The sequence below is a fragment of the Camelina sativa genome, chromosome 20 (genome assembly GCF_030686135.1).
Source record: "Camelina sativa cultivar CO46 ecotype springtype chromosome 20, ASM3068613v1".
NCBI classification, from domain to species: Eukaryota; Viridiplantae; Streptophyta; class Magnoliopsida; order Brassicales; family Brassicaceae; genus Camelina; species Camelina sativa.
Window position 1 is genome coordinate 8,008,749 of NC_141899.1, and position 19,720 is coordinate 8,028,468.

Sequence of the window (19,720 nt, forward strand, 5' to 3'; positions counted from 1 at the left end):
GAGAATCTAACGATGAGATGCATTTGTGCTTTTTCATAAGCCTTTCTTATTATCCATTCGGTTTCCATGCGAGTTCCTTTCTGCACCAGTCCCTCTATTTGACTATTCTCAATTACCAAACGGATGATAGTGTCTATCGGCGATCCCAACCAACCAACCCAATTACCACACAAGTCAATCTTTGGGCCATACGTTTGATCAGAGTCACGTACACTCACGTCAGCAACCCACCACGGATCTTGGATCCTTATGTACGCGCAAGTAGTTTGTGTACCAAAGCACTAACATTGAAAAATAGATCTTATGGGCAGTTTTTGGGACAAACTTGGGAACTTATCATTATTATTAACATTAAAACCAGAATGTTGAGTCTCTTGCCGAACATATCTACTGCAATTGCATCCTATACCTACAATCTTTAAAAGAAAAATAACAGAATTGTTCACATGGTTATACTTTTATATGAAAGAACATAACATAAATTTGTGATCACACTATAAAAACAAAAAAAAAAAGAATTCACGAAACAAACTACATTTTTTTTTGGTAATACAATACTAATAAATTAGGCTAGCTCAAAAAATGAAATGATCCTTAATCTGAAAAATTTATCCAAATAATCGAAACTATGAAAAAGTTATAGGACACTTACCAAAAAAGAGAGAAAAGAAAACCAGATTCAAACTGTTTACAACATAAAGCAAACAACTAAAGATCTTTTACTTATTTTTCTAAGTGCCATTCCAAACTGTAAACATTGAAGCCCCTTCTCCACCACCGTCCCCATGAAAGAACATGTTAGAGCCAACATTATTCGAAATCGCCACCGGAAAATCTCCTTCCGGAATCTGCTGCATTTGCTGTTGTTGCTGCTGCTGAGCATAATAATAATGGTTTCTTGCGTTGTAAGCAATCTCAGCAGCAGTGAAAGCATCGCAGTTAACCGATGTTCCAACAGGGATTGCAAATCCTTGATAACCACCATAGCCAACGACATTCCCACATACGGTAACCGAATCATCAGAAGTCGAACTATGATGATCGATCGAGTTACTCAAGAAACGTTGTTGTTCTTCCTCTTGTTTGGAACAAACCCTAGTACTCTCAGAAGACAAGTTTCCTCCATTGTAATAACCAACGTACCTCTCCTGCTGTTGCTGCAATACGCTCAAATCCATTCCCTGATGATGCTGAAACGCAGCGTTTTGCCAGCCGCTAACATTACTTGCACTCTCTGAAACGTTGTTATTACTGATCATCATACTTGGAATTGGACTGTTAACGTCCTTGAGACGTTTCGCAGAACTACCAATAGGTAGACTCGGGCTCTCGAGGATTGCTTTAACATTGTATCTGCTCATGTCAAAGTTAGTCACTGCACTTAATCCTCTGAATTTAATGGCTGCGATGTCATATGCCTCTGCAGCCTCTTCTTGTGTGCCTACATAATTTGTATAATTCACTTAGATATATTTGTGCATAATTAATATCTATGGTCTATGTAGATTTGATCGAAAAGTGGGAAAAAAAAAAAACACTTACCGAAAGTTCCCAAGTAGAGGTCTTTGTTACCGGCGACTCTTCCGATCCTAGCTTGCCACCTTCCGTGTTGGTGATGCCTTTTGAACCCATTAGAAGTAAAATTACCATTTATTTTAGATTTAGAAGTAAAATTACCATTTATTTTAGATTCATGGGATTGTATTAATTATTATCTATACAAAAAAAAAATGAAGCATTGTATTTGTTCTCTGTTTATTTATACTAAGTACCTTGTTACTCCTCGATAAATCGATGCACCACGAGAGAAACCACTACTTTTCCTGCATATTTTAATGGTTACATAAATATTTCCTTATAATTTTATGAGTTTATAATGTGAAATACAAGATATCAATAAATATATACGTGATGGGATCCTATCATGTAATATAGAACTGAATAATATATGTCATGCAATAAATTCAACAGTTCCATTATATACCTGCGCAGAGAGGCAACATACTCTTGCCTCGTCATGTGCTTCATCTCTTCTACCTCTTTCTCATAACTACTCATCTGAATATTATATCCAGCCAACATTATTAGTTTATTGTAATAAATGTAACGATATAAACATGAAATTTAAAAGTAAGATAATTTTTAAAAAACAAGAATTATTCAGCCATAAAAAAAAAAGAATAAAAATGGTTAGGAGATAGGAATTTATATGTATTATTTGATTAATATAACTTACGGGGAAGTTAGTAGTAGTGGTGGTTCCCCAATATTTTAGTGCGGCTAAATCGTAAGCCCTAGCTGCTTTTTCTTCTTTGTCATAACCTCCTGCATGATCAGATAACAATCTAATTAGATTATACTTAAAGCAGATCTACTAGTCATATATCTATTTATAGCTTCATGCAATTTATATCAATGACTTACCCAAATAAACTGAGAAGATAACCACCAGACGCAAATTTTGGAAACACACATGTAAATTAAAAGAAAACCTAGATTAGTTCGAAAATGGATACTGGTGTATCAAATTATACATAAATTGAAAAAAAAAAAAAAAACATATATAAACCTTGTCTTCCTTTGCGAGTTTGGCCTTCTCTTTTGCAACTGTTGTCCCATAAATGTGCCTCATATCTTCCTGTCCAACGATGCCTGAACATTTAATACAAACAAATGTGAGCATACCATATATGTATTATTACTTTATATATCTAAGCCCATATGCACTAATTAATGTATCTCTTTAATATATATATCTAGGAACATTCCGTAGCACTTTTTCACCTTAACCATTAGAATGTCCCAAACTTTACCAAAAAAATCATGATTCATGTGACATTTTAGACAATAGAAATATATAAATGGATGAAGAGAACCTTGTAACACCGCGGTATATAGACGTTCTTTGTCCAAAACTCTCAATAGTTTTCTTTGGTGTAGCTTCAACGACATCAACAATAGTCTTCTCTTGGACAACATCATTATTATTTATGTAGTTGTTGCTATCACAAGTAGTAGATGAATTCATAGAGAGAGACAAGCCTCGTGCGCCATTACCATTGTCTTGATGATTAACATTAGCCACCGGCTGATTACTCAGCCATGTTTTTATCATTGAAAGGCCTAGTGAGCCACCACCACCACCATCTCCTCCACAACCGCCACTTCCATCTCCAACGTTCTCGTTGGTATTGTAAATCGTACTGGTGCGGCCGAGGAAATTCTCAAGCTTTGGTCCATTTGGTTCATTATTGTGGATGTTATTGCATGCACCACTATTGATGTCCCAATCTATAGACAAAAAAAAAAAAAAAAAAAGAGATCCACATATTATATACGAAATGGGATTTTGATTTAGAGGACAAAAAATTAAAAAATATATACACAAATATGTGTGATCATATAGTGATATTGAATAATGGAGAATAAGAATATGTCTAGTTCATATTTGACTAAGTTTTAATTCATGAGATGTGAACAAGCACTAAACCCCACTCATGGAAATTCTCAAAAGATATGAAATCGATAAATAAGCAAAAACAAAAATAGGGTTACGTGCGTGAGTCTTGGTCTTTGTTCTACGCATTGGAAGAAGGGGAAAATGAACAAAAACAAGAAATAAAATAAAAAATTAAACAAAAACCTCGGGAGTGACTATTGTTGTCTCTGGTGAAAGCTTCGAGGACGACACCAAAAGGAGAAGGAAACGAAGTTTGAACGGCAGAAGACCCATCGGAGGCAGCAGCGGCCAGATCGAAGCAGTACTCTCCGGCGACATCTACGGCGGTTGTAGTGGTAGAGGAGTCGAGGTCCGTGCGGTGATGATTTTGATCATGAGGAGAAAGAGAGAAACCCAACCAGTTATTCATTGAGTTCATGTAATCTAATAAGTCCTTGTTAAGAGATGAGAGATGATGAAGAAAATAAGAAGAAGAACTTAGTTAGGGTTCATGCATGAATGGGAGAAAGAAAAAGGTTTTGGTGTTAAATGAAGAGAGAAGAAGAAGAAGAAAAGTCAAAAATATAATGTTCATTTCTTCCGAGGCGACATAATATGCGCATTTATATAAACGAATTTTGCAATTGAAATTCAGAAAGCAAATTAAAAAAAAAAAAAAAAAAGTTGTTTTTTGAAAAATGTGGAGATGTATTGGTCGGTTTGAAGGGTAGGGGTAGTACTGTAATTCAAGTGGATCATCTCTCCTAATTTTAATCTGTTTTAGTAACATTTTAATTATTCAGTCAAAAACCCTTTTAATACTCTGTTTCACTCTCTCTCTCTATCTCTCTTCATGCGTATAAAAAGGTTAATGTAAAAGACAAAAAAAGTGTAAGGACCAACCAATAGTAAAATCCAAAAACTCACTCGCTGTCGATTTAAGACCAATGATGCTGTGTCTGTTAGAGACATGTGTATGTTTGAACGTATAACACGACCGAGTGGTTGCGTTTGCGTTAGGCGATTTTTAGCATTTTACATCAATCTCAAAGTTAAACCAATAAATCTCAAACAAAAAATAAACTCCACAAAACATATGTTTCTAGAGATAGGTTATGCAACATACACCACATATGATCTTGATATCTATCATCTATGTTTAGTTCAGTATGATACTTTAAATCTTAGAGTAAAGAGTTACGACGTTAAAATATTAAAAATTGAGTTTAAAATCAATTTGACATGCATGTATATAAAAGCATGTAATGTCTAGTGGTTGTGGTTTAACCAATAAAAACGTCCCAAATTTTAAACCAGAACCTGGTTCGATCCTCCAACTATCACGTTGCAAACGCAAAAAAAAAAAAAAAAAAAAAAAAGGTAAATAATACTGAAAGGAAACATAATTACATACAAGATGTGGATGACTAGTAGGGATGCTAGAGATGTACATGCTAAGCAATAGTAGTAAAGTAGTTGAGCTTATCCGACTAATTTCGAATTAATAAATGAATTAGGGTAATTAGGGAGGAAAACATAGGGTATACACATGGATCAATGAAACGATAGTGAGCATGTGCATGGGTTTATAATCTTTCAAATATATATACAATTTTAGCTTTTTTGGACTTTCTTTTGTAAGATACGATTCAATGGATTCTCGTCCTCCATTTAACTATAATTTAAATTTACTTTCTCCATTATTATGCCTGCAATATCTAACACACCACCAACACACGTTCTAGAATTGCCTCGTACCTACAAAATCACATTATTTTTTTCCTAACAATTTGTTCATATCTGCTTTATATATCCCCCAAACCTTTGGTGCCCAATAATTTCAATACCTCTAGATCTAGGAATTTATATAGTTTTTACACTTTCGATACACGGTTCAAATTTTCTGATCTCTACCAAAGAGACTTTAGATAATTTTACTTTAGTATATGTTTTGATTCGGGACGATAATGCATCGAAACGAGTTTGAAAACAAAACATCTTGTTTATCATTCACGAAAAGACTTCATTTGCATGTATTTAATTATAAACGAAAGAGATGAGGTTTTAGATTTAGGGCATCTCTAATCCCACTCTATTTTAGAGTCAAATCTCTATTATAGAGCAACATTTGCTCCAATCCTACTCTATATTTTACTCTAAAATAGAGAAAATAATAGGATTGCTCTATATATAGAGCAACTCTATTATCACCTCTATTTTTTTACACTAACTCTATTATAGAGGTGAAAATAGAGTAATACATTGGAGGAAAACCGTGCTTTATTTTTGAGTTACTCTATTTTAGAGAAAAAAATAGAGAAATACAATGGAGATGGTCTTAGACCAACTCCAACCCATCTCCATTTCCATCTTCATAATAGAGTTTGGAGTCAATTTGTTCCAACCCATCTTCATTTTTATCTCCACAATAGAGATCTTCATTTTTTTTTCTATATTTGGAGATATCTTTTTTTTTTCTTTATATTTTATAATTTGGAGATCTCTATTTTTTACTCCAAAATAAAGTAGGGTTAGAGTAAAACCCAACTCCAAAATAGAGTTACTCCATTTTGAAGAAAAAAATAGAGATATGGATTGGAAATGCTCTTATATATCATCAAAAGTTTTGTGAAGTATTACTTGACAAAACTCAAAAACCATATATAGGTATCAATTATTATGATCTGTTATGATGGTAAATACAAAAACTAAAGTTTTTTTTTGGGGGGGGGTAATATATTGAAGTGAGAAACACCTGCAGATTCCATCTGAAAATAAAAGGAAACACCTGTAGTTGAAGATAACTACAAACTGACAAGAGCGTATGACTGAAAATAGCTAGGTAAAAAATCTGGTTATAGGAAATCAGAATACGAGAAAAAGAAACTAAAAAGAAAGAAAAGTGTAGAAAAAACAATTCAAAAGAAAAAGTTTAAGGAAATGTTATTAAAATCAGATGGATGATTTTGAGATATTTGTCAGCATAAATGCTACTGCTGCTGCTGCTGCTGCTGCTCTACCATTCCCCCACCCAATACCTTTTACTTTGCCCATTCATTGTTCATTTGCATGCACATTTTTACTAATTTACTATATAGTATATGCACACATTAGTATATGTCACTGATGTGAAATTACTTCTTTGAACTTGATCCGGAACTGAGTTGCTAGTCAATTTTGTTTCCTTTTACCTAACATGTTTTTAGTCAGAAGTAGTATTTTATCTACTCTTGATCAGGAGTATATACGTTCCAATATTTATGAGACAACCTAGGCGGCTGTTTACAAAAATATATAGAATTAATTAATTCGACAAACCTAGTCAAGCTAATTAGTTTTTTGCACATTATTTAGTATATTGAAAAATAAACCTAATACTACTATTTATAAACCATATTTAGATTTTATCATGTTTCTTCTAATTAATTACTACTAGTAGATAAAATTGGATATATTATAGAATTCTCTCTTTTTAAAAAATATTGTAAAAAGACGAATGTGGAAATGATGAGGGTCTGCAACTGCAAGAAGTCTGCCTTACGTACGAAAACCCATAACATTGTCACATTGCAATTGCATCAGCCACAGCCAGTGTCATTGTCATATCATCATAAGTACTTTATATTTATGCTCTATATTATTCCATATTTTTCAGAAGACAAACAAATCAACATTTTCACTTTTTTTCATTTATATAAACATGAAAAGCTTTTGGTTGCCCCCGGCTAAAGCGGGGGAGTTTCTTCTGTTTCCACTCCACATCACACTGATTCTTTGCATGACTGACATCTCATTTTCTTTTTCGACAACTTTTTCTTTTCGTATGATAATTTATTACTACTACTACTACTACTACTCGTATTTATTGGAAAAAGAAACCAATCTTGTATTCGTTCAAAGATTTTATAATCGATCAAATGGTAAAAATTGGCGTGCGATACACACGGTCCCATCCCATGAATGATTTGTAATTCTCAATAAAACATGTTAGTATACGATATGCAACAACAACCAACAAAAAAAACACAAGTACTATAATTTTAAGAACATTAAAATGAAAAAGTATGCTACAATTATATAGTATATTTTCTAAACATTATAAGGCACAATTTCTTTTTGAAAAAGAATTAAGAGTTTTTTTTTTTCTGATCACCACGCAACATGATTCTAAAAAAACATATTATACATAGATGATTATATTTATTTTGATCCCGATTCCATTCGATTCAGTCAATAAAAGACAATTTTGATATGTTACAATTAAAAGGATAAAATCGCACGGGAAAAAATAATAGTTTAAGACTTCTTATTATGAGTTACTTCGAGTGGAGAGAAATGAGATAATAACAAAAACAATGCAACTTTTTGTTTTTAATCCTTAACAATGAAATATTTGTCCTGGAGTTACAGCTCTATCTCCGTCCACATATGAATACTCAAGCTGGAAGCAGAAAGAGAATTAAAGAGTCAAAGTGTATGCTAAAGTGAAGAGTTGCAAATCAAAAACAATTTTCGCAGCATAAAAAAAATAAAAACTATTCGTTTTGAGACAATAATGGTATATTGTCCAAGAAATATAAATGTCACGCTCTGTCATAACTGCAACAATAAAAGTATGGTGTAAAAATTAAACCCAAGTGTTAGTTAGATTTTGTATCACATACTGTTCAAACATCAAACAACTAATCAATAGTTCGATATCACAAACTACTATAGCAAATTGCACGAGTGCAAAACCTAACGCATCAGAATTCATTTTCAACCAGACAAAAAAAAAGAGGACGCTCAAACAATTTTTTAGTGTAACCGAGCAGTGATGGCATTTTCGTAAATATCGGCTTAAAATTATAAAAGGTTTTCTTTTCTTTCGTACATTACCCCAATACTTTTAAATTGTCACAATAAACCCCTAATGTTAATTTGGGTCAAATCTTTAAAATTGTTTCAACTTTAGGGACCTTTAAAAACACAGAACCCTAATTACCAAAAAAAGCCCCTTTTGTTCAATGTAATTTGTAAGCTTCCGATCAAAAATTAAAAAACCCAATACATTATATCTCTGTCCGCAGAGAAGATCAGTTTTGGTGATTCAGAGAAATCAAAGTGTGTGGGTGAGTGAAATAGAGAAAGAGATAACGAAGATGGACGCAATGAGGAAGCAGCTCGATGTGCTCATGGGAGCTAATAGAAACGGCGATGTGACGGAGGTGAATCGCAAATACTACGACCGCGATGTTTGCCGTCTCTACCTCTCTGGTCTCTGTCCTCACGAACTTTTTCAATTAACGGTGAGTATATACACATCTTTCTTCTTCGATGCCGCCCATGTTTTGTAATTTCAGCTCAATGGCTTTATCATTAGTTGTATCTTGTGCGAAAGGGAAAAAAAAAAACCCTATGTTAGCTTTGATATATGAATTTAGTATTGGTATGTGATAGTTGATATAGTGCTTTGGATAGTGTTGATTTGGGGGGGAGGTTGTTGATTTAGGTAACAGTGTGAAATTTTGTGTTGTCACAGTGGCGCTACGTTGCTACTTGCTACTGCATAGTCTTCGTTTTGCTCTTTTATGCATATTGAACACTTCAGAGTGAATTTTTCGGGTTCAAGATTTGTAAGTTGTTGTACATCTAAACTTGTGTTGGCTAGTTTGGTCTGTGAGTACTCTTTGACATGTTTGTTATATTATCAGAAAATGGATATGGGTCCTTGCCCAAAGGTGCACTCTTTGCAGCTGAGGAAAGAGTATCCTTTTTGAACGAATGTATAGAGTCTTCTTCTTCTTCTTCTTCTTATGTGCGACTCTGGAGCCTATCTTTTTTTTTTTTTTTTTTTCTAATATCCACATAAGTTTTCATTGGAATGTTTTGCTTTAACTCCTCCTAAGATATAAAGAAGCAAAGGCAAAAGGTGTTGACAACTACGATAGGGAATTGGAAGATGCGATAGATAGGCTTATTATTGAGTGTGATAGGAAGATTGGTAGGGCCCTAAATCGTCTTCAGGAAGAGGATGCCAAAGCTGCCATTGCAATTTCAGTCATCGAAGTTACTCAGGTGATTATCTAAGTTTTAATTTATCTGAGTTCTTTTTGTGTATTTTTTTTCTCAACTCAAGCTTTTTCCTCATCATTTCATTGTTTCATTTCAGTCACCTGAAATTCTCCAACTATCGAAGCAAATCAAAGAGAAGATGAAGGAAGCAGACCTGCACGGTAAGTCGGTAATTAACAATTTGCTGCTTAATTGACCACTATATGTTCCTTTCTCCTTGAGGGTTTTGTGCTCATATAGATCTGGAACATTTTGTGTTTGCACTTTGTTGGTGGTGTATTTTCATTGGTATTTCTGTAGGCTTCTTTACAACATCTAGAGTAGGCTATGAACTTGGAAGTGTTTCTTGATATGTGCTTGCTTTCACGAACAAAATAGTTTATTTATTTTAATCAAGCTACAAGATGTAAATTAATCAATTTGAGAATTAGGCCCGCCACTTCCTATTTGAATATTTTAGCTGCTCAAATTGGTACTCTATGTTTAGATTTTTCGTCTTGTGGTAAATAAAGTTTTCCTGTGGTGTTGCCAGAGGTGGCTCTTCACCTTTTATAACTGTTCTAAAGTTGAAAAAAGCGTATTTCTATGTAATTGGCACTAAATGGCTTGAATGTAAAGCTTCTGCTAGTGATCGTTGTGTGATTATAAAATTTGGATGCTACTATGTTATTCAGAATGTTTTTATATCGCAGATCTTGAAGGCAAAATGGATCTGAAGATTAGAGCTCTCGAGTTAGTTGAAGAAATGAGGATTAAAAGAGCTGACCTACAGGTGTGTCATCATGTGATTTGCTATTTGCTGTGCCTGGTACATTGTTAACAGTCAAGTCCTTTGTTTTGTTTCCCTACAGGCTGTGCTACTGTTGGATGCCTTCAACAAGGATAGGGCATCCTTGCCACAGCCCGTCCCAGCTCAGCCACCAGCTGCAGCATTACCTTCGCCTGATCCTCGTACTCAAGAAATGATCAATGAAAAATTAAAGAAAGCAGAAGAGTTTGGTAAGGGGGAAACCTCTAAGTCATATCTGTGGTGATCTTGAACCGATAGTTCTCTAAGTAATCATTGCAGTTGTGCAAAATTTTGGTTTCTATATTCGATCTTGTCATTTTTAAATTCAACTTTCTTTGCCAATGTGTGAGTTTCTGGTGGCTGATCTAAAAATTTGCTAGGCCTATTAATTATGTCTTTATGAATGTTCAAAACTGAGCTTGGGAAACCTTTGTGATAGGCAGTGTTAGAAGAAGGCAGTTTATAGTTACATAACGACAGAAGGAACCTTTTATTTTTTCAATGTTGGGAACAGCCACTTTGCAGTTATGATATCTGTATGTTATTTCAGGTGAACAAGGGATGGTTGATGAGGCGCAGAAAGCACTAGAAGAGGCGGAAGCTCTTAAGAAGGTTTGTTTTTTGTTTGGTTCTTATCTCTGAGGTACTTCATAGGATGTGGAGATGGTAATGAAATTTATCAACTCAGGGATCTGTCTTTGTCTCGGTTTCTGTAAATTGCTTGAATAGTTCGGCATGTTGTTTATGTCTTTCCCTACTCACTTATCGTATATGTTTCAGCTTTCTGTTAGACAAGAACCTGTAGTGGATGCAACCAAGTACACTGCTGCTGATGTGCGCATTGTAAGTCAAGATCATCATTTTTATCGCCTTATCGACATAATAATCTATTGAAATTCATTTTGTGTAGCGGCCCTCAAGATTCTTGATGCTTAGGTATTTGTTTAGTCCGATGACCATCAGAATTTACGGGAGATAGTCCTGCTTCTTTTAATTGAAAAAAAGTAGTGGCTTATAAATTTATAAATTTTGATAGAATAAATTTTTACTTTTCTCTTAGTAAGATGCAGTGTTCTCAATTGTTTAACAGCTTAATAGAAATTGCTTTTGAAGAGAAGTATACCATCTTCTCATCTCTTCTTGATGTATCATCTCTGTTTTTCTTTTACCAGCTTGTTAGTTGGTAGCCCTCACTCTTTGTTGTTTTGTTGTCTCAGACAGACCAGAAACTGCGTCTATGTGACATATGTGGAGCATTTTTGAGCGTCTATGACAGGTTAGGTTTGGTTACTCAAAAAAATTAATGCTTTATGGTTCCTTGGTATTTCATAAGAAAGCTAGAGATAGATTCTTGGGTTGCAAGTGGTTCATTATTTGACCCCGGCTATTGTACCTCCTTTTCACCAGCAGGCTATTTGGGCCCAGTTTTACGAGGATTACTTTTGCAGCTAATAAATGTGCGTTCTTTCTTGATTTATTGTGCCTGTTAGAGATATGCAATAGAACTTTAAACTATAATTATGTCACCAATTTGTTATTTGCATTTGGCAATGTCAAAAATCTTTTGTACTGCCTTTAGTGATCGTCGGTTAGCTGATCATTTTGGAGGGAAGCTGCATTTGGGTTACATGCTGATCCGCGACAAATTGGCAGAGCTTCAGGTAAGAGTCATAGAAACTTTCTACTGTGATTTTCCTGTTGGTCTCAATGTATACTGTATATTTATATTCTTTCTGATTTCTTCAGGAGGAAAAGAACAAAGTTCAGAAGGAACGGGTTGAAGAAAGGAGGTTTACTTTTCACAAGCTTTTGAACACTTTAGTAGTTTGCTTCGTTAAATCTTTAATATTTTTGCTGAAAAGCTTAACCAATCTCAGATCAAAGGAGAGGAGTAGAGAGCGAGAACCAAGTAAAGACAGAGACGGAGGAGATAGCCGTGACCGTGGAAGAGATGTTGACCGTAGGAGTAGAGACCGCGACAGGCACCATGACCACCGTGAACATGACAGAAACTATAATCAGTCACGTGGCTATGACTCAAGAAGCCGGCGCAGTTCGCGGTCCAGGTCAAGGGAAAGACAACCGAGGGATTATGATCGCCGCAGGTAACTTTGATAAATAACAGAGACACATCTTATTGTTACTGCAAATCTTTTGGCTGCATTTAAATACGTATTTTTAACTACTTTACAGACGCCATGACCGCTATTAAGACCCTACCAAAGATGATTGCACCGGGTTTAAGAGGTTCTTACAGTTGCCTTTAGGATTTTCCAGACCCTTTTTCTTCTTCTTTGCTTATTGTGTTTTGAGGTCTTTTGAGATTGTAAGTTACTAAATGTCTAAGAGGAGCTTCTTCAGATGTTTTTTTTTCTTCTTCTTTTTACTTTTTTTGTTGACATCAAAGACTTGTGAGTAGGAAGATTGGAGTTCAAAAAAAAAAAAAAAAATTGTGATGATCTATTGTCTCTATCTCTCTTATAGACAACATTTTATCAATTTTTCTTTTTTATAATAGTTTTGTCATTCATCCAAACACCACAAAAAAGCCGTAGACTAGTTGACCAAAAAGAAAAACTAACCAATTCGTCGTGCTTTGAAGGTCCTATACAATTTCTTTAACCGGTGGCAATTATTCTAAAAACTTTTTGCAATTATCTTGGATACTAGCTAGTACTGTAATTTATTAGCTAATGACAAAATTAACGGTTGATTTATAGCCGTAAAGACCACCACACACACACGTCGCTTAGAATCTACGAGCGATTTAAAAATTGTCTGATATGTTTCAGTAAAGTTAGAATATAATAAAACTCTCCTACCAAAAAAATAGCATAGGTTCAACGTCAAGTCATCGTATTCGCTCCATGTTCTCTCGAGTTTCTGCGTACATCTTACTAAGTTTAAAAAGATACCAAGTGAGTCTAGCCTCATGGAAATCTCTATATTTTTATCCCAAAATCTGAAACCTTAACACCATTTACACCTCGTTAGAAACTCATCACCGTCGAATTTTATTGCAACCTCTTTTCATCTTGTCATGCCCAAAAGTGTTCGGTTCAAAACGTAGATCAGCAACAAAAAAAAAAAAAAAAAAGCATGAGACAAATGTATTGTCACCGAGTTAGTGTCTTTGTAGCACCCTAACCAAACTTCTTTATAGAAACATAGTATTTCTCGATTATTTCATACAATTTCCTACTTCCTAGTCTTTTATCAGCAAAACAACCTACATATATATGAGGTAAACATCTCTATTCACAAACTATTTATGTCTATATAGTTAATTTTCTAGATATCTATGTATTTACTGAAAATATCCAAATAAAAATGCTACTCTATCCAATAATAGAAAAAGGGAAGGTCAAAGTTCATTTGTAACTCAACATCACACTGTATCACAAAGCATCTCAAGTTTAAGCATTGTTCAATGCTTTTTATTCAAATAATAAATAACGGACATAATTCATTTTAGTGTTGAAAAGGCATCTTATATAATAGTATTTCTATATAGTTTAATGATTTATAAGTTTGATGGAATCATACAAGGCAATTATTGGAACTTTGTTTTAAATTAAATGATAATTGGATGATGCACAAGCTAGCCATACTCTTTTGAATCGAAACCAAAGCAAAGGTCAATAAAAAAAGAGATTTGTATAATAAAACAAGACCAATAGAAGATCTCTATAAGATATAAATATTGCACTAATATGAGTAAAAAAGTTTAAAATCAAATATAGGTATTTTCTTATTAGAGGACTCCTATTTCGGTTTTATTAAATTCAAGTCGAATTGAAGACCACATTTGAGGAGAAGATTCATTTCTCACTCAATTTTTTTTTTTTGTAATCTCATGTTTTGATCTCTACTAATTTTTTCAAAAAAAGATATAAGCCTTTGTGTATATATTTTTTTTCATTCTCACTTTTGGTTCCTAATCAACCTTTTTCTTCTACAACTCTCTCGTCCAAAATTATCGAGTTTATTTGAAAAATAGATTACTAAGAAAACCTATATATAGACATGGAATCTTGAATGCATGTCACGTAACTCTCTTCTCCTTCTCTATTAAGAAAGCCAATTTCTTCTTCTCTCTGCCTATATATATATATATATACTCTCTCTCTCTCTCTCTCTCACACACACACACACACACACACACACACATACTCATAGATATATATACAATATACACACATACAATACATATATATTTACACACATTTGATCATAGTTTTTTTCTTGTTGAAGAGAAGTGAGAGAAGAATGGGGGCATTTGATTATATCTTTAGCTTTTGTTCATATACATACGCCAATGCCAAAACCAAGCGTAAGCCATTGCAGGTCTGTTCTTCTCTCAATACCTTTACAACTCTGCCCTTAATTAATCCTTTCTTTCAAATACTACTCTATATACATATCTTGATTTGGTTTAACAAAATACTATATGCTACTACGTTATAAGTGTATGCAAAATATATCAAATGTTACGTTTGTTTCAAAATGTGAACATGCTGTTTCTTACTTCTTAAACACATTTCTTCAATATGCAGTTCCATTAACATATATTAACATATGACAGCGACAAGCTTACAAAATTAGTTTGGATTTGTATACAATATTTTGGTGATAATTATTCTTGAAAAATATGGATGTTTATTGGTATGTAACTTAATGGGGTTTGTGTAGACAGTGGATATCAAGGTGAAAATGGACTGTGATGGTTGTGAAAGAAGAGTTAGAAACGTGGTTCGTCGCATGAAAGGTTCTCTTTCTCATCTCTCTCTGACTTTGAATCAAAACTTTTCTCCAATCTCTCTTTATTTTTTTTTACCCCCTTTTTGTTTTCATTTCCTTTATTCTATACGCTTTTTTAATTTCTCTTTTAAAGGTTCGTATTCCCTCTCTTAAAATTGCAATATTATAGCTGGCAAAAATATAGAGTTACAATTACTAATCATTTGCTCATTCCCTTGCCAACTTTTATAGTCCAAAAATATTATGGGTCAAATGGTCAGGAATCTATCTTTATTTACATCAATTAAAAAGAGTTACATGAAGAATTAAACATGATCCAATTATATTTTTCCATATATCTTTTTTTTGAGTCCTTACATTTTTAGTAACGTTTTAAATAAAATAAATCTAGTAGTCTTAAACATTTTTGGAACCAACCGGTACAGGAGTGAAATCGGTGGAGGTGAACCGGAAACAGAGCCGAATAACAGTGAATGGACACGTAGACCCAAACAAGGTGTTGAAGAGAGTGAAGAGCACAGGTAAAAAGGCTGAGTTCTGGCCGTATATACCACAACATATGGTCTACTACCCTTTTGCTCCTGGCATGTACGACAAACGTGCCCCTGCAGGCCACATTCGTAATCCCACACAATCGTTTCCGACCGCAAACGCTCCCGAGGAAAATTACGTTTCCCTCTTCAGCGATGACAACGTACACGCCGCTTGTTCCATCATGTGAGAGAACGTATTCACAATCTCTAAATATACTTCCTCTTTGCTATTTGTATACCTTTGTTACTTTTTATCCTCATAACAAATCAAAAGGTAATGTAGAAGAAACTTTGTAATAAATTATAGAGACAACACTTAACGGAATCCATTTAAATTTCGAACAATTTTTTCTTTCTAATAAGTCAAATCGATAACCATAAGCTATGTAGAATCTTATGGGTGGAAGTAGGTATAATGGACCAATTAAGCAGCTAATGTTTTATGAATTTGTCTACTTTCTATAGGACATGAATGAGATACTTTGACGATAATCATACACTCCCTCCGTTTCACAAAGAGTGTCATTTTGACACATTTCACACAAATTAAGAAAAGTCTGAATTATACATGTTTGCCCCTATTTAATAAGTAGTTAATGTTCTATATTCAATGAAAATAGCTTTGAGTTTAGGGGTAAAAAAGAAAACTTAGCATTAAAACATTCATTGGAAATATAAAATGACACTCTTTGTGTAACAAATTTTTTTCTCCAGAATGACACTCTTTGTGAAACGGAAGGAGTACATATGAAGCAAGGAATAATTTTAGGGAAGAGACCCAAAAATCAGCATCTTGTGATTTGTTAGGCAAATTGCTTCCTCTTTAATTTTTTTCTTAGAATAAGCTTTAATGGGCAAAGGGAGTGTCAACATTTACAAGTTCCAACTTTTCATACCAAAAGAAAACTTTTAAAGATCAAAGTGGGAAAAGCTTTGTATTCTTCATCCCCCAAAAAAAAAAATTGTCCAAAGAGGGACCAAAGCATCTTTAGCTTTTCTTTCAAAGCTTCTTTCTTTAGCAGAAGGAATATAAAGATCAGAATCACGGCAAAGGAAAGCTGTTCAATCACGGTACCGCATTACAATGACACAGTGTCATAAGACTCGATGCTGATGAGGCTGTTTGGTGTTCTCTAAACCATGCTTTTAACCTACAGAGATTCATTTTGGATCAACGGAGCAGCAAGAAATTACTGGAAACAGATTTGCTACTAATCTTTAGAACAATGAATAAATTTACTTACCTATTAAACTATCAAGATACTTGAGCAAGCAAGAAGCTTTTTACCGCTTCTTCGCTTTCCTTATTCTAGACTGTGCCTTCTGCCATTTCTTCCTAGGCACTAGTTTACTCTTCGGCTTCAACTTTATCTCAGGTGTGAACTTAAAGTTTGGATCTCTCATGCGAGTTTGTATATCTTTAAAGAACTGCATGTTCAGTCTCTTAGGTCCGCCTTTTCTTAGCTCTTCATATTCAGGTCCTGAGATAATGTTTTCGAAAGCTCCAATCAGAATGTCAACATCACTCATAACTTCCCCACACGTTCGTGTAACGCCCGTCAGGACCTTTGTTCAGTTTCTTCAAAGCGTTCTCAACAGCAAGCTTCCTCGCTTTTTTACCAGGTGAAAGCTCCTCAGGTTCATTCTCAGATTTCAACAACTCAGAGATTGTCCTGTACTTTGGTTTCTCTTCAAACTCAAACAACTTATCTAAGTACTTATCAGATGCTTCGTTGGGACGTGGCTCTGTTGGAATATCGTCGTCATCATCACCTTCATCCCCAGTCCACAACGTTTTCTCTTCATCGCTTCCTGACCAAACACTGTATAGTTCATCACTATCATCTGCATCGATTAGATCAGAGCTATCTTTAGCTTGTTGTCTAGCTTTCTTGATCTCTTTTTCAAGGCGGTTTCCTCCACTTTCTTGTCTTGTATTATCATTATCATCGCTCTCGTCTTCACTTCCTGACCAAAGAGTATCATCATCATCTCCCATCTCTTTCTCCCAGGCTTTTCTGAAGTCATCATCACCAGGTTTCACATTACCAAACAGATTGTAGTCTTTACCTCTTCCACTTGCATATAACCTAGTTGCTGCAATTGAATATTAAAAACACTACTTTTAAACAATCCATTAGTATTAAACATCAACGATGAACAAAAAAAAAACGAAACTTTAAAAGAGTCGTGAGCAAACAAACTCTCTGCGGCATTTTCACGAACACCTAATCTACTACTTGGACGAATCCGAATAAACCAAAAAAATCTCAACACCCCATATACAAGAAGACTCGGAGAAAGCATATAAACTATAAAGATAAAAAAAAATGCTGGAGAAAATTGAAACCTTTTAGGTTGTGGCGAAGCCCAGTACATGCCCAATTTTGAGTACAAGTGGCAGGATCCGAAAGCAAGAGACTTTGCGATCTACAATTAAAACAATCGACGAAAATAAGTCAGCTTTTGAATTCGATTTGAACGATGGAACTACAGATTAAACGATGGAACGATGGAGAAAATACCCAGAAAGAACCAACCTTTTGGTTAGGGTTGAGAACAGAGAGGAGAAGACTCTTCGCGCGAACATCTTTTAACGGCTTTTAATTAACCGACCCCTGTGCTATGAGGCTAAATTATAAGTCCATATTTATATTTTTTTTTTTTGTCAAAACAAATATCAATTATCAAATTTAATTACTTACAGTGTATTTTCTCTAATTTCATTTAATAATTTCAATATAAATTTTATCTGTTCTGGTGAAGAAAATAATTCTCTTCTCGTTCTTCTTTGTGTTAAATTAATATTGTTTATCTATAGAATCCAAATCAAACCGGATCAATTTAACCAACAGAGAAAAACAGATCACAAAAACATCTTGAGATTTGAGCATGGAGATCAACACAGTGATTTATAACGAAACGTAATTTGTCAAAAAAAATAAAAATTATAAACTGAAATAATTAATAATAATTAGGATTTAACCCGCGGTACACCGCGAGATAATATTTTTAATTTTTAAAATTTAAAATTTATATTGTATTTATTTGTTATTTTATTATTGTTTTATTAATTTTAAAAATATAAAATTTTACAGGTATTTGATATAAGTATTTAAAGTATAGGATTTTTGTAGTGTTTTCAAGGTTTTAACCCGTGTGGTATATGTATAATCTAGTAATACATTTATCTCCTGGTACACATCTAAAAGTGTTTTAAAAAAAAAATCCACTTAACTCCCTATATAGGATTAATGCCAACCCGTCTCACCAAAATCAAAATAAGTTTTTGCATAAAAAAAATAATCAAAATAAGTTTTTTTTATTAAGTTTAATTATGTTAATTGTTTTACCAAATTAGCATAGTTTTATAGTTTATAATTTTTCCATGTCAATATATATAGTTTATGATAATTAATAGATTTTTTTTTTTTTGGTAATTCCTCAACAAAGGAAAAATAAACCAAATTATATGGAGGGTTTTCAACATATTTAATGTGACATTTTATATTTGGATTTTCGGTTTAGGAAATTTATTAATGGAGATTGTAAACTTTTGTTATGAAAAATCTATTGTATATCATTTTTATTTGAGAAATTCTAGCATCCATAAAAATAGTTTTGGAGAATTAATGGGTTAAAACTTTAATGGGTAGAGTTGTTTTTGGAAAAATCGGAATGTATAGATGTTGTTAAGATTTTATGGCAATAAATGTAACAAATGTTGGTCAATTTAAGAAAGTTTAGTATTTGAGTTTCTCTGTAATGTTATTTATGAAATTGTTTTAGGGGTTAATGTTGTAAAAAAAATTTAAATAAGTAAAACTTAAAAGGCATAAACCAAAATGTACTTCAAAAATGTTAATCCCCTATATATTAATAGAGGAACATTTTGGCAAAAAAGCTGAGGTGTCAGCATTACAGAACTCAGGACACTCTTTCCTTTATTTGTCATCAGCTTTTAAAATTATTTACATTTACTTACCATTGCATTTTTTCAAAAATACAATTAACACCCAAGATTAAATTTTTATATTATCTTTCTAACTTAATTATATCCTTTAATTATATTTTCATAAAATCTTTAAAATGAATTTTAAGAATCCTTTGTTCATATGATATAATAATATAAGATTGATATTA

At 33.5% G+C, this 19,720-nt stretch overlaps 3 protein-coding genes and 1 pseudogene across 19 annotated transcripts; 2 read left to right on the top strand and 2 right to left on the bottom strand.

Annotated features, from left to right (window-relative positions):
- Positions 1-588: 588 nt before the first annotated feature.
- LOC104770045 (AP2-like ethylene-responsive transcription factor BBM) lies at positions 589-4,009 on the bottom strand. Its single transcript, XM_087506665.1, has 9 exons — positions 3,644-4,009; positions 2,877-3,291; positions 2,570-2,652; positions 2,425-2,433; positions 2,237-2,325; positions 1,985-2,058; positions 1,773-1,823; positions 1,543-1,619; positions 589-1,441 (listed from the first exon to the last, which is right to left on the bottom strand). Exons 1-9 carry the CDS (start codon positions 3,876-3,878, stop codon positions 732-734), a joined length of 1,743 nt encoding a protein of 580 aa, XP_087362791.1. The 5' UTR covers positions 3,879-4,009; the 3' UTR covers positions 589-731.
- Positions 4,010-8,340: 4,331 nt separating this feature from the next.
- Positions 8,341-12,746, top strand: LOC104770046 (U1 snRNP-associated protein usp106). Of its 16 annotated transcripts, none has more exons than XR_015594132.1 (15): positions 8,408-8,727; positions 8,961-9,054; positions 9,133-9,185; positions 9,328-9,496; positions 9,591-9,654; positions 10,186-10,265; positions 10,345-10,492; positions 10,834-10,895; positions 11,064-11,126; positions 11,501-11,559; positions 11,691-11,740; positions 11,863-11,944; positions 12,030-12,073; positions 12,161-12,388; positions 12,477-12,746. XR_015594132.1 is itself a non-coding variant. In XM_010494397.3 (14 exons), the coding sequence occupies exons 2-14, from the start codon at positions 9,010-9,012 to the stop codon at positions 12,493-12,495; spliced, it is 1,116 nt and encodes a 371-aa protein (XP_010492699.1). In that variant the 5' UTR covers positions 8,408-8,727; positions 8,961-9,009; the 3' UTR covers positions 12,496-12,746. The 16 variants fall into 16 exon arrangements, 3 of the variants coding, with proteins under 3 accessions (XP_010492697.1, XP_010492699.1, XP_087362790.1); XR_015594133.1 differs by having other exon boundaries at positions 11,694-11,740; XM_010494397.3 differs by lacking the exon at positions 11,691-11,740.
- A 1,266-nt stretch (positions 12,747-14,012) lies between these two features.
- On the top strand, positions 14,013-15,922 carry LOC104770047 (heavy metal-associated isoprenylated plant protein 21). The gene is made up of 3 exons (XM_010494398.2): positions 14,013-14,630; positions 14,976-15,051; positions 15,470-15,922. Exons 1-3 carry the CDS (start codon positions 14,553-14,555, stop codon positions 15,763-15,765), a joined length of 450 nt encoding a protein of 149 aa, XP_010492700.1. The 5' UTR covers positions 14,013-14,552; the 3' UTR covers positions 15,766-15,922.
- Positions 15,923-16,404: 482 nt separating this feature from the next.
- Positions 16,405-18,218, bottom strand: LOC104770048 (uncharacterized; annotated as a pseudogene). Its single transcript, XR_015594134.1, has 4 exons — positions 18,118-18,218; positions 17,928-18,007; positions 16,822-17,674; positions 16,405-16,728 (listed from the first exon to the last, which is right to left on the bottom strand). The product of XR_015594134.1 is annotated as an uncharacterized LOC104770048 (transcript).
- Positions 18,219-19,720: the final 1,502 nt, after the last annotated feature.